This window comes from Myxocyprinus asiaticus, chromosome 23 (genome assembly GCF_019703515.2).
Source record: "Myxocyprinus asiaticus isolate MX2 ecotype Aquarium Trade chromosome 23, UBuf_Myxa_2, whole genome shotgun sequence".
NCBI lineage: Eukaryota > Metazoa > Chordata > Actinopteri > Cypriniformes > Catostomidae > Myxocyprinus > Myxocyprinus asiaticus.
In genome coordinates this window covers 27,812,747-27,827,593 of record NC_059366.1, presented here as the reverse complement: position 1 = coordinate 27,827,593, position 14,847 = coordinate 27,812,747, and the positions used below count along the sequence as shown (strand labels likewise).

The 14,847-nt window shown below is 39.5% G+C and overlaps 2 protein-coding genes across 5 annotated transcripts in view; both read right to left on the bottom strand.

Annotated features, from left to right (window-relative positions):
* Positions 1 to 11: 11 nt before the first annotated feature.
* LOC127414349 (uncharacterized) lies at positions 12 to 3,348 on the bottom strand. The gene is made up of 4 exons (XM_051652311.1): positions 2,907 to 3,348; positions 1,231 to 1,448; positions 730 to 889; positions 12 to 540 (listed from the first exon to the last, which is right to left on the bottom strand). Exons 1-4 carry the CDS (start codon positions 3,184 to 3,186, stop codon positions 320 to 322), a joined length of 879 nt encoding a protein of 292 aa, XP_051508271.1. The 5' UTR covers positions 3,187 to 3,348; the 3' UTR covers positions 12 to 319.
* Positions 3,349 to 5,300: 1,952 nt separating this feature from the next.
* Positions 5,301 to 14,847, bottom strand: part of LOC127414343 (sodium/potassium/calcium exchanger 3-like) — a 127,913-nt gene continuing 118,366 nt past the window's right edge. For 3 of the 4 annotated variants that reach the window (XM_051652302.1, XM_051652305.1, XM_051652304.1), the window contains 3 exons: positions 10,395 to 10,507; positions 8,721 to 8,786; positions 5,301 to 8,620 (listed from right to left, as the gene is read on the bottom strand). In XM_051652302.1, the coding sequence (XP_051508262.1) occupies positions 8,471 to 8,620; positions 8,721 to 8,786; positions 10,395 to 10,507 (329 nt within the window). In that variant the 3' untranslated portion in view covers positions 5,301 to 8,470. The other variant, XM_051652303.1, reaches the window with a different exon arrangement.

Genomic DNA, 14,847 nt, shown 5'->3' with positions numbered 1-14,847 from the left:
CAGATATTAAATAGAAATATATTGAATTATATTTTAAATTCCAAGGTGCATAACAATCATTTTAACATAGAATTTATTTTTTTTATTATTATTTTTTTTTAATATCCCTTCCTTAATTTGCACATTTCAAATAGTTTCCCCTGTAATAACAGTATATTTAACAATATATTTGCAGGAAGCAAAGAAAATATTTGATTACCTTGTAATATGAGCAAAAACAAAAACATTTACCCATGACAGCAGCACACTCTTGTCATTTTTTGATTAAAGTTCACCTTCCCATGTAAAACGGGTGGTACTGTAATGCTATATAGTATTACTATATTACAACCTTAACCTCTCCAGATTCCAAGTTAAGCTGGTCACAATCCCCCACAGTACTATTATACTTGGGGCAGATGAATTCAACAGGAGGTATGCCGTGCAGTCTTCGTCCGCTTCCTCTTTGTCTGAAAGGGGCAAACCGTAACCATTTCTTCACTACATCAGCAAACTGGTGGTGTGTGGCCTCCTTTCCTACAGGTGTCCTCTTTAAAGCACCTGTGGAGAATAGCGCTAAAAGATCAAGTCACATGAAAAAAAACAGTGTGACACCTTTAAACATGTTTCTTTGATCATCGAGAAGCACTGACTTAACTACAAATCTGGTCTTGGCTCTTTAAAACTTTGTCTCTTAAAAAATGACAGAAGAAGTGCCTGCATTAAAAGATAATTTAAAAGACTGCTTACGAAATAAAACACCCTGCAGTCTGGTGTTTCTGAAGCTTCTTTTCTGTCCCCTACCGACCCAGTTGAGCTCTGAGCCCAAACTGAATGAGAGAACAGTGTGCATAAGTCGTCGGATTGCATCATCTATCGTGGCTCCGCCCATGCGTGAGAGGTGTGATGCCTACGGAAAATCAAAATATGGATAAGTATTCAAAACAAAGAAATAGAGGTAGAGATATGGACCATGGTCTCAAAATTTTGTTATTTCAATTGCTTCTTCCAAACTGGAACAAAAGGAAACACAGAAAAATTACATACCGGTAATCCTTTTTGTGATATAATAATTATTGTAGGCTCATATGCAGAACAGTACTACCCTATAAAATGTAAACTGCATGTCTTGATTCATGTTTACAAAGTAACAACCTGTTACTACAGGTGTTACATTAATTACAACAATTACACTACACTTAAAGTACTGGGATAAATATTTACAATAAGAAATTTTTTCTGAAATGTTACCATTCTCCTCTGTGCTTCAGCATCTTCTAGATGTTGTTCCATTTCATCGAGCTGTTCCATTGTATGTAGCGGAAGATCAATGTCAAGCACCTCTTCCTCTTCTTCACACACCTGTCCATAAACCCTGGCCTGCAGATCTTTCAGTACTGCCCACTGCCTTTGTTGTTCCTCCTTAATCTCAATAAGGAGGGATATGATTTTTCTATGGGCTTCTGCCTCTGCATAAAAAATAAAAAAAAGGTTTAGTGAAGACTTAAAAAAACATTCAACAGTGATATAAACTGCATCAGTTCCTCTAATGTGCAGGGGTCAATGCACCTACTTGACAGGAAAAGAAATTCAGTTATTATAAAGCTCTTTGGGGAAATCGGGATTCAGAAATACATAATTTGTGTCATTTGGAAATTAAGCTTCGGATAAAAGACACTTGGAAATACAACTTTTTATCTGAAAAGGAAAGAAAAGGAAAACACTTTAACTAGTAATTAGTCTCACTAGTTTTGTACAAGAAATGGAAGTGTAAGCGGTAGTTCTGTCAGGAAGACTCAGGATCTTTATGCATTCATTCAATTTGCGCATCTCATCCAATTACAATCCAGTCTCTGCTTTAAAAGCTCTGCATAACTTTTCGTTAGCCTCTTCGTTAGCGCGACCTCCTCCCATTTCTGCTGACGCCATTTCGGATCCCGCTCGGAGCGGGTCGAGCAGGACCAGTTACAGTGGTGCCGTGACCCGGATGTGAGTGAGGCTTAGGGGGGTGAGTGTAATGGAAGCCAGCTGGTACGAGATAGCTGTGCAATATGTGTAAACCACACTCTACTTGCCTCTGACACCTCCTCATTAGCACACCCGCTTCACATGCCGGCTGACGCCAGTTCGAATCCAGCTCGGAGCAGGTGGAGTAGGACCGGTTATATAAGCTCTTAATTGCAGGATGGGGCTTATGCCAAAGTAAACTGATTGATCACTATATTTGTATTCATTCTCAATTATCCTGAGTTTTTCTGGTCATCAATTGTCACGTTTAATTTTTGACTTGACATTCATTTGTCTCTTTTGAGTGGTTTTTTTCTGTTTTGAGTTCCTTCATTCGGTAGCTTAATGTGTGATCTATTCAGGGCCGTTTCTGACCATGTGGGGGCCCTAAGCGAAATCTTACTCGGAGGCCCCCCGCAATCCAACAACAACAATTTACGTTGTTAGATTTACATATATGAAGTGTTTTACCCTGCAGAAAATCCAGCTTAACATGGTAGCTGGTTTCTAGCTGGTCCAAGCTGCTCGACCAGCTATCATGTTCCAATAACAACCAGCTGGTAGCTCAAGACCTGCCTGGACCAGCTAGAAACCAGTTATCATGTTCCAAAACACAGTTACCATGTTTTGCTAGATTTTCCAGCAATTTTTTTGCAATATGGTCTAACAAAACCAGTTGTTGATCATATTAAACCGTTGTAACATTTTATTTGGAGTCTGGAGTACTTTTTAAAGTATGTAATACTTCATAATACCGTATATAATCCAATAATGCAACTTAAAACAAACAATAGGAGTTTTCCCCCCTCTGTTTTAACAACAAGACATTTCATTATGATAGAAAGAAAAATGAGGAGGGGGGGAGGAGGGGAGGGAGTTCGTACAGCGCAAATGTTATCGTGATCCTCTTCACTGCCTACCTGATAAAGATGCATCCTCGCGAATAAACTTTCCCGCTACTCCTGCGGCACAGAAGGACTCTGAATCCGCGCTGAAGTTCACCTCGGCCAGCCCCGGTATGATGTCCTCTGCGCCTTTGCTCAAGTCGTCTGGTAGAGGGGGCAGCATATCCTCACATGCAGCTGAGCGCCTCGGTTGTTGAATTGTCTCTAGTACCATGTCCGCTTTGTGTTTGTTCACTGAACCCTCTGCTCGTCGGTTTATGGCCCAGCTCGCTCGACTGCCATTGTTTGGGTCCATTTTTTTGGGTGCGTTTATTAATCTACAAAGAACACTTTATGTCAGATTTAATCACTACACGTGCTCCACTCAATAAACACTGCGAAATATGCGAGAAATAGGCTGAAATGGTTATCAAACTGTCCCTAGCTAGCGCAAGATATCACGTTACCGCAACGTCACAGCAACGTTGGCAGAACGTTGGGAGTTTGGAATGAACAACAATTCCCACAAGCCCAGCGAGGCGATAACGTCACTGAATAGTGATTTCAGAGGCGCAGTAGACTGTTACTCGTTCATTTAACTGTGATATTGATGTATCTCGTGCATTTTGTCGGTTGCATCCAGAAAATATTTTTCATTTATTTTGCAGTTGACCTTACAGGTCAAAATTCTGATCATTTGTTGAAGCTTATATTATGTCCAATTTCCAACTTTGCTTTGAAAACTGGCTTCTTTAATTAAGATATGCCTAATTGAAAAGAATATTATTTGATTAATCTGTTACTCCTCTTAGGTTAATGTAGTAGGGTACATTGGCTAAAGGCTCCGCGGGGTAAAAGGCTCATTTGATTTAATTTTCTCCCAAAACACTAAATAGCAACAAAAACTCCCATAGCACTTTCCTAAACATTGTGAATAGTTCCTAAACACTATACACTGTACACTATACACTGCAAAATTTGTCTTTCACTATACACTGCAAAATTTTCCTGTTCCATGAAATCATTGCGTGTAATGTCTAAAGGTTGATTTTGAGGCAATTTGATGTAATATTTAATAAAAAATAAAATTAAAATAAAAATAGCTATATTGCAAATGTATGTAGCTAATGAATATCCTGGACTTATCCTAATTAGGAATATCCTACTTATGTCATTTTCAATTTTGTTTAAAGTGATTATATAAAAAAGAAAAACTGTCCAATAAGTGAAAGGGTAGTATTTGGGGTTAACAAAAAAGAAGTTAACAAATTGTGCCCAATAATGATTGTCCTGTTTCTCCACATTATATCAATATTAACCCCCTGGAGGCCTTTTTCCCCAAGTGAAGGAGCCTTTTACCCCAGGTGTGGTGTAAAAGGCCCCCTTGCCACCTTTTTTTTTTTTTTTTTTTTTTTTTTTTTTAATTCAAAACAAACTTCTTTTGTTATTTCTTTTTTCACAAATTATGTTGCTCCTTCAATATTCAATAAAAATAAACATATTTCTTGAATCTTGATACACTTTGTGATCAGAAAAAATAAAAGCAAATTTTCCTTAAGGTGTGCCTTTTTTAGCCCTGTTGTGCCCTAGCCTATACATAAAATTAAGTGGGAAGAATAAACCATGTTTTAAAACAAGTCCAACAATACTTGAAAACAATATTGAACATGACAAATAAGAAAGCTGTGAAATGCATCAATGTATGTAACTATTGTAATTGTTGAATGTACCCCCTGGAAGTTGCCTGTTTTTATTTATTTATTTATTTATTTTGTTTTGTTTATACAGCAATAAAAAAGTAGAGTGTTATTCTGTTGTACAGAAAAATGAATAAATTATAAGAGCATTAAATTAAATTTCAACTATGCATAGATATTACGAGATGAGTATTGCATTGAAATATACAATTAATTTCAAGGCATAGTTACATGAGATCTCTTTCTCTCTCTCTCTCTCTCTCTCTCTCTCTCCCTCCCTCTCTGTTAGGATTTGGGTTCCAGTTAGTCTAAGCTTTATACAAAAACAATATGAAGAAGTCAATGATGTGTCCTCATTTAGATTTGTGTGTGTGTCCACATATGGCTGAAATGGCAAGAAGAGAACAATAATGCTCACCTCAGCAAAGATGATTTTAATTATGCTCAAGTAAAAATGTACTCTGATATACACTGAAACACCTGAACAAAATAATTTAGTACATAAAGCCAACCACCATTCTTTTTATGATTCCTGAAATGCAGAAGACATATGTTACTCTGAATGAAATATCTAAGCTGGCATTGAAGAATCAAAAGCACATCAGTGTTCCCTTGAAAATAAAAACATGCAATTATCTAAGAGGTCTAATTCCACAGCGGTCTGTCCAGTGCTCAACAATATGTAATAGTAATGAACATAAATAATTCCTTATATTAAAATATCCCATGCGAGTTAGAAAACCAAGGGTGTTTAATCAAACCTCAACACAACAACAAAAATAAACAAATAAAGGGACGAAACATTGTACAGTATCTATGAAAATATAGTCAACAGACAAAAGATATGAAGACATTTTCATGTATGTATATTTATGTACATCAGCAATGCATCACCCTGTATGAGTCACATTTTTGTTTCAAATATGCCGGAATCCATGAAGACATATCAGCATACAAGGAAAGGAAATATGAGGGGAAACTTGTCTAGATATGGGCTAACTGGTTGTATGCCCTCTTTATTATTATTATTATTATTATTATTTGTGCGTATAAACGAAAAGCAGCACTTTTGTTTTCAGAAGTGTTGGCCAAATACAGTAGCATTGGTCAGTACGGAATAATCATTGAATCTGTAGACAAGTTTCCCAATCTTTAAGTATATGGTTGTTATTATAACCATAAACACGGGCATTCATGTTTCATAATATCTCCCAAGCAGCAGTGCTCATAGATTTTGGAGCATTTTGGAGAGTTGCAGTGAAAGCCAATTTTGTTGCACTTTTATTGAGCACAGAGTGCACAAACTTCTTCAAAACTTACAGAAATATAGATGTAGCATAAATGTGATGAATGTGATGTGTCATGTTTAGGATTTACAAGAAAAGATACAAACACAGCAATTCATTAATCTAAACATTATTGCATTTAATAAATGAAACATATTTTCATTAAACCCTGCTTTCCTCACACCATCCTTATGGATAATACCTTGCTTATAATTAAACTAACAATCTTCAGCATCCAAACACAGCTCCATACTGTACACTCTACTTGGATTACACATAGCTTATATTTATCTGGAACAGCACATTGCTCAAACCCTCGACCTGTAGTTGTATTTTTGGTAAGTAATTTACATTTATGAGGTCTATTTTAGTGATCTAGAAAGTTAAATTTTCATAGTTATAATATAATCTCTGTCAACCTAGGGAAAAGTTCTTCCCTAAAAGTTCTTTTTTTTTTTTTTTTACATTAGTGATCAAAGAATTTATGAACTGTGACCTTTGACTTTAAGCATGCTAAAAGTACTCTGAACTTCAACAGTAAGCTGACAGATTGAAAATTTGTTTTATGAGCTAAAGAATAAATATGCTGATTCACTTGAAGCACATCCTACAGAATTTTAAAAAGCAGAAAACATTTCTAAACATTTTGCATTACAAAATATAAAGTTGCTTTATGTTAAAAATACTTCACACAATACTCTTCCAGATTTGTTTCTATTTCACCTAAATTCTATTCTTAAAATTTGACATACAAGAAGACACCCAGTAACAACTAGTGCATAAAACAAATATTTCCCTGCAGTGTGCCTTTAGACTAGGAAATCTGCATGTAGTTGCTAACTAGACTAAAATTGTCCACAGAATCGCTACTTTTTTCCAGCTCACTAAAAACCTCTTTGAGGAAAAAGAAGAAATAGGAGCATGAAAGTCCAAACATCCACTTATTGTGCCACAGTTAAAAGCTTCCAGCTGTGATTTATTGTGGTGGTCTATTTGAGATCCACAGAACCAAAGTCATCCTTCAAATAAGTATTTAAGTAATTAGCCCCGTGACTATAAAACAGACACAAAAGCACAAAGAACATCTGAAAAATCCATATTATTAACTGCATCCTTGGACATGTATATTTATCTCTTTTCTGCTCAGAGGATTCATTGAAAAAAAAAAAATCCTTGATAAACCCCAAGTTTAGAGTGGCATGCTAACAGAAAATGATGACCACTTCTAGAGCAAACTTCTAGGCTCTTTTGAGCTACATCTAAGAAAAAGTATTTTCAAAATTACATAGACATTAGCTTCATTTTACCAGGACAAGTTCCTGCTAATCAGCTTCTTAGGTTTGTGGCTCACTCAGTCCATCCACTCTAAAGGGAATGGGCCATTCTTTAATGTCAAAACAGTTAAGTATAAAATATATATATTATGTATTTATATATTTTTCCGTACTTGCCTGCCAAAGTTTTGTGTTCAAAAAATCACTACAATTACCTCTGATGTCATGTTACACAAATATCAAATAGTAGAAACTGTTTTACGTATTAAGTCAAAGGTGCATCTAAAATGGTGCATAATGTTCAGAGATGAAGAAGAAAGAATCCAGTAGAAAAGGCTGATACACGAGCTCTGAAGGACAAGAACGGCGTAGCCTGGCTAAAACTCCAGAATGGTCTCTTCTTTGGGACAGCTGTGGGTTGGTTTTGTTTCAGTACGTCATAGGAAATTATGTGCATAAATAGTTTTCAATAAATTAATAAAGAAATGTTTCTCCATTTCAATATATATAGAGAGTATTAGAGACACAAGAAAGCTCATAAACACATGTATAGAAACCCCTTATACCGCACAATAACAACTTTTCAATTAACATAAATATGTTGCTGTTGGTAGTATGTTGTAGCATCCACACAGGTGCAAAACAAATGTCCGTTTCCTCCCTATAGCGACATTTCCTAAACCGTGACAAAGTGCTTTAAAGCTCTTTGACTGAAAGTTGATCTTATCTTACAGACTTTGTCACCTTTATTCCTTCCTCTGAAAAGTAACATATTCTCATCTGTGATATGAAGGTTGAAAGTAATGACTTGGGTAATGCCCAAATAAAAGAGGATTCTCTCTGCGCCTGGTCTACCACTTCAGCATTTTCACAAGTATTTACTATAGGTCACCAGTACCTTTCAGCACAAAATAATTCCTCAAATATATCTATCAACTTAGTCCAGCCTTTTCTTCTGACATTTAGCAGCTAATAAAACAAATGGCATCATAAAATACATTAAGATCACATTCTTTAAATATGTAATATGCAAAATATTTTTGAAAAAAAAAAAAAAGTATTCACATCAAACCAGGCAGTAGTCATCTTTTATAATCGTCCCATCCATTCGGAAGAGTTTATATCAATCAACGACGTGCAAACACTCCTTTCTCTTCTCTGTCGTAAAACACCACAGACCCAGAGACTCCATTTATATTGCAGCCATTGTAAAGAAAAAGAGAGGAACAACTAGATCAATAAATAAATATTCCTTCAGAACGACAGTCGATCTGCCCCTGACGGAGGACTTGTGCAATGGTCCTCACAAGGTCAAAGAAGGAGGGCAGAGAAAAGGAATGAACTTATTCCTCGCGGCAGGTGGGCAGATTGACAAAGGTGAATACGTTGAACTCGATGAGGATGGAGAAGCACAGGAAGACAGCATACATCAGCAAACAAATGATACCCAAACGCGTGTCAAGTTTCCACTTATTCAGATGTACACCGAGAACCTGAGAGGGAAAGAAAGGACAGCGAGAGAAGAGTTTAAATGAATTTCTAGCTTTGCGTTAAAACAAAAACCATTTGTACAAGTAATTGCTTTAGACATACCGTGAGAAACACAGATGCCAACAGCAACCCAACAGAGAAAATGAGGCCTTTGCTGTTCAGGTGAATCTGAGCAGAAATGCAATAAGAAAGTATTTTAGAACTTATGCAAATATAATTAGCTGGATCTGTTTCCAAGCAAAAAACTGTTTCCATGCTCTAAGCACTCAACATATGTGTTTAATTTAGGCCAGAGGTAGACAAATACGTACACTAGTCTGTGAGTGCCCTACATTCTCTTTTTCTCTAAATTTCTACTTTCCACTTACACCTGTTTTCCACTTGTTTGTTACATCACGCATTGCTAACAAAAACCCTATTACTGCATACACTTCATTTAAATATTTAAATGATCATCCACTGAATTATAGGAAGACACTGCTATCTACTAAGCAGATCTTACCTAATTGGCTTTGAACTCTTAAGGCCTTGATATACTTCTTACGAAATCAAAGAACGAATGGGTGTGACATCATTTAGAACAAAGTCTGGCCAAAAAGGTGTTTTTGCGTTCATTTCGGTGGTTCATAACAGCTCGCTGGGGCGAATTTAAAAAAAAAAAAAGTTATATTCCACAGCAAAACACCTTACTGCTATTGATCAACATCATTGGCAGGTGTGACCTAGAGCTCCACCTGCATGGATGGCGACAGCAAGTTCTGTTTATGTTGTTTAGCGAGTCAAAATGAGTCAACATGAACACATCTGCGTGTATAGTTATTAGCGACCTGGTGCAACTTACCTACATTTGTATGATCGTTTGCTTAGAGACATTTTCCAATACCATGTCATGTGATTTATTTTTGTTTAATTAGTCTACTAAAGGACTCTTCTCAAATACTCTCAAATGCCCATTCACTCATGTGCCATCTGCAGCGAATACCATTCACAGATCTGTCTAAAGACATTATCACTTTTATACACATATCTTTGCAATTGTATCAGTGTCATTATAAATCACAATAACAGTGTAACCTGCGCATATAATGGCCACGTATAGCGTGTTAGCGCATTAGCGTCATGAATTCAGAATATAAACAAGAAAAATTTGTCAATCTTACAGATGCTCACTTGCTCACAGGAGTTCTAAATACAATTATTATTTTATTTCTATACACAATTTACAATCATATTTAATGAAACTACACAATGATCACTCTAAGACTTTATAGATATTAGATACATTTATTTTAGTGCAAGATTTTCTGTAAAGCTGTTTGAAAAGATGTGTGTTGTGAAAAACGCTATACAAATAAAAATGACTTGACAAATTAAAAATGTTCTTCTGCATATATTACTTTAAATCATTATCGAGTGATAAAAATGGCTTCTTTTACTGACCTCATGTGAAGTCTACTCATCGAATGAGGCATAAAGTCATTGATAACACATTTTAGTTTAACACACTGGTTAAGGTTTTACATGTAGCGTCCTCATATTTAAATGTTCTTCTAAACGCCTCCCACATCGGTGTGGCGGGTGTCTGAATGTTCAGAAACAGTATACTCTTGCTTGGCTGTTTAGAACTTCTTTTTACCCCTGAACAAAGAAAGAAAAAGGAACTTTTCCGGAAGTATATTGAGGCCTTTATGATAATGATTTTCATTCATTCTGATGTTTCTGCATTTAGAAATTTACAAAGTGTATCATTAAGCTTTAATGACTTTATCAACTTACTGTGGAGCCATAGTTTATGGCCAAAGTCTGGAGGGTCCAGGGCAGGCCAAGCCCGATCAGGATATCAAACACATTACTGCCAATGGAGTTGGACACTGCCATGTCACCCATACCTAAAAAATATTGAGAGAGTTGACAATCATTATAAATGCTGAAGAATTTCGACCATCATAATCTACTAACAATTTTTTTGTATCCCAGTTTAATATGTAACTATAAGTAAACCATTTGCATTGTAACACTGTGGCGCTACCGAAACATTCCTCTGTTAATTTTAGTGGTCCGTCCAGCCCAACAAAGCAACACTGGCTCGACCAAAATGTGAGTTTAAGGCAGGACTCTCTGTTTGTATAGCCAATGTGATAAGGGGGAATTTTCTGGAATCTGTTTGAAAACATTGGTTGTTTCTGCAATTCCATTTTGTTGATGCTAGTGGTGCCAAAATGGCACCCTTCAGCTTTAAACAAAGCTATTAGAAAATCCCCAAAATTAAGACAAAATGTGAGCCACACACAAGCCCCCACATCTCTTCATTTAATTATCTTACAGTACAAGGAACCAGAGGTTTGTACAGAGGTATTCATTTCTTCCACATCACTTGCATTTTACAAAACAAATTAGCTGATATCAATGAAACAACCACCTGTCTGTCATAAGACACCTGAGGCCTGTACCATGAAGGATGCTGAACGAACTCAGGGTTTCAGGATTGGTTTTAGGTTGACAAATTCAAACCAATCCAATCAGGTTTAATTGGTACCATGATGCAGCTCATCAACTTTCTCTGTCAACTCAGGCTTCGATTCTGACTTTAAGATTAGATTACGTGCTCGTGCACATGAATGAGTGACGTTTGCAGTGCACAACCAATCGTGTGAGAGAACGTGATTCACTTCTTGCGAGAGACTAAGCAGGATTTACCTCTCTGCTCAAAGCTGATGATTATGAATTTAAATTAATTTAAACTGTGTGGCTGGCATATTAATGCATAAGTGAATTCATCTAGACCCACAACAAGAACACACAGGCTTATTTTAAAAGCTTACATTTATTTAAAATATAAAAGCTATTATTATTATTATTTTTTTAAATTGAATTGAAAACTTTATATATCATTCAAAACTATTACAAATAAATGTAGGCTACTATTGATTACAAAATTAATAGAGTATAAAGATGATTCCCTATCTGTCACTCACTCGACGTTGTGTCGATGTAGTGACACTAGGTGTCACTCTTGGGAGCCCGAGACACCTCTGGTCTTTGATAAAAGGCCAATGAAAATTGGCGAGTGGTATTTGCATGCCATTCCCCCGGACATACGGGTATAAAAGAAGCTGGTATGCGACCACTCATTCAGATTTTCTCTTTGGAGCCGAACGGTCATGCTCATTGAGCTGAATATCACTGTTCATTCACCTCTGCTGCATCTGACGGCGCATTTCAGCGGCTTCTTCCTCCTCTGCACTGGTGCACTGAAGAGAACGCCCTTGGGCGCTTCGGCAGAAAAACTAGAGAGTATATTTTCTGTAAGAGCATTTTTCCCCTCTAAAAGAGTATATATTTCTCTAAAAGAGCGCACACACGGAACGTCTTTTTAAAGATGCGTCTTTTTAAAGATGCCTTTCCGATTGTGTGTTATTCCTGGTTGCGGTTATTATCTCTCAACTTCGGATGGTCATGATCGCTGTCTTTCGTGTCTGGGCGCGACCCACACAGAAGCAGCATTTGTGAATGGTTCATGTTCTCACTGCGAGAACATGACCATGGCAACGTTGCGGTTGCGGCTTGCTTTCGTAAGAAAGCAAGCCACCCCAGCAGCTCCCTGCCTCGGTCCTTCTACCTACGGGTTTGAGGCCAGCGCGGCTAGCACTGGGGGCGATTTGGGGACCCCAATGGGATCGTCTCCGCCGGGTATCCCCCCGCGGACCTCCCATTCCCCAGCACGCTCGTCTGCCCCAATTGGGCTTCCGGATGAGTTCGCCAGCTCGTCTCACAGCGAGTCTGGCTTCTTGTTCGGAGCTCGCGCAGATGATGAGCTCTCGAGCGCAGCATCGGAGAGTGGGCTTGTCCAGTTGGACGCAGAAGCCTCAGCTGGGCTTCCCCCTTCGGGGACGATCGCCCAGTCACAGGCCGATGCCGAAATGACGGACATGCTTTCCCGGGCGGCTGCGTGTGTCGGGTTAGAGTGGAACCTTCCACTCTCCCCTGAATCCTCGCGGCTTGATGATTGGTTTCTGGGCTCACGGCGCCGCTCAAAGCAGCTGCGCCCCGCTCCAGTGCCATTCTTCCCGGAAGTGCATGAGGAGCTGACAAAGTCGTGGGAGGCACCTTTCACTGCCTGGCCCCGACTCCGCAGTTCCCCCGCTCTCACTGCCCTCGATGGCGGGGCGGCCAAGGGCTATACGGCGATTCCCCCGGTGGATAAGGCGCTCGCGGTGCACTTATGCCCGCAGAGCGCCGCCACCTGGCGTGGATGCCCTAAGCTCCCGTCCAAGCCCTGTAGGCTCACGTCGTCCCTGACGACTAAAGCCTACAGTGCTGCTGGACAAGCTGGTCTGCTCGTCGCCAAGGGTGTCCCTCTGCGGTGACTGCACCGGCTCCGCCGCAGCCCGACCCTTCGGCCCGGCCCCAGCGTGGAGCCCACCTCAGGAAGCCGACGCCACCTGTCACAGCCAGCACCGAAGAACCCACGGAGGTCCTCGAAGCGCCCCTGAGACGGGCAACCCAGGGACGAGGAAACCCACTCATGTGAAGCTGGTAGGAAGACCACTCCATCCCCCGGTGGAGGGCCGGGTGGAAAATCTTTTGTTGCCTTTTTGTTTGATTTCGCTGCACGCCCAAGTGGCTGCGGTACCCAACAGTTCAGCAAAAGAGCGGCTTCCTTCCTCCCTGGGTCACATACCCGGTGCATACGGTCGTTACCACGACTACCGTCCATGGGCTTTTTCTTGCAGGATTGGCACTCCAGCGGTGCCCTTTCCGCCCCTGAGCGCCCAGATGTGGCACACAGCCGCCCCCGATGTGGCAGCCTCCACAGGTTACGAGGACAGGCCTCTTCCTCCCCCGTCCCAGGCTGTTCCGGGGGTGGTCACATGGAGCCAGGTAAGTGCTTCGATGTCCCTAGACTCAGCACGGCCACAACGTGCTGTGGCACCTCGCGCTCCGCCCCGCCGCTAGGCCCCACCTGCCGGTACGTCCGACGGTGTTGTCCCCTTGGTCCCCCTCACGCGGAATTTGGACACGTGGCTTGCGCATTCCAATCCGTCGCGGTGGCTGATCCAGACTGTCCGACTCGGCTACGCGATTCAGTTCGCCAGGCGCCCGCCCAGGTTCAGCGGTATTCACTTCACCTTGGTAAAGGGCGAAAACGCCACCACCCTGCGCGCGGAGATCGCTACCCTCCTACGGAAGGACGCGATAGAACCTGTCCCTCCAGCCGAGATGAAGAAAGGGTTTTACAGCCCCTACTTCATCGTACCGAGAAAAGGCGGTGGGTTGCGTATGAGCTTCCAAATTCACATTTATTTAATTATTTACAGGTAAGATGATATTTATTAACAGAATTTAAAAGTAAAAGAAATAAAAAAGGAAATGCATCCATTAATAAATTATATAACTGATACATACAATACAACTAATACAATAAACAAATTAGGAATTTTAAAGAATGCACTTGAAAGAGATATACAGGACACTCTGAATAAAATTATATGTAGTTGGGAGGATGAATTAAAAATAAAAATAATCAGTAAGACTGGGAAGAAATATCATATAATACATTCCATACTACTCAGTCCAGTGTTTGGATGCAATGAGATTTTTTTTATAACACCTGTTATTCAGAGTAAATACAATAGCATGGTAAAAGGGGATTATTGGAGAAATTGTGGAGGAAAAAAGACTCATTACAGTCAAATTCTATACGAGTGCTCTAAATTGACAAAGTGATAATTTATTATTTAACTGCACAATATAAATACATCCAGAAAACCTTATTTTGGGTAAAATGCCATTGTCCTTAAGAAATAAAACTGAACAAAATAAACTCAGCAAAAAAAAACATCCTCTCACATTCAACTGCTTTTATTTTCAGCAAACTTAACATGTGTAAATATTTGTATGAACATAAAGATTCAACAACTAAGACATAAACTGAACAAGTTTCACAGACATGTGACTAACAGAAATGGAATAATGTGTCCCTGAACAAAGGGGGGGGGGGGCAAAATCAAAAGTCACAGTCAGTATCTGGTGTGGCCACCAGTTGCATTAAGTACTGCAGTGCATCTCCTCCTCATGGACTGCAACAGATTTGCCAGTTCTTGCTGTGAGATATTACCCCACTCTTCCACCAAGGCACTTGCAAGTTCCCGGGACATTTCTGGGGGGAATGGTCCTAGCCCTCACCCTCTGATCCAACAGGTCCCAGACGTGCTCAATGGGATTGAGA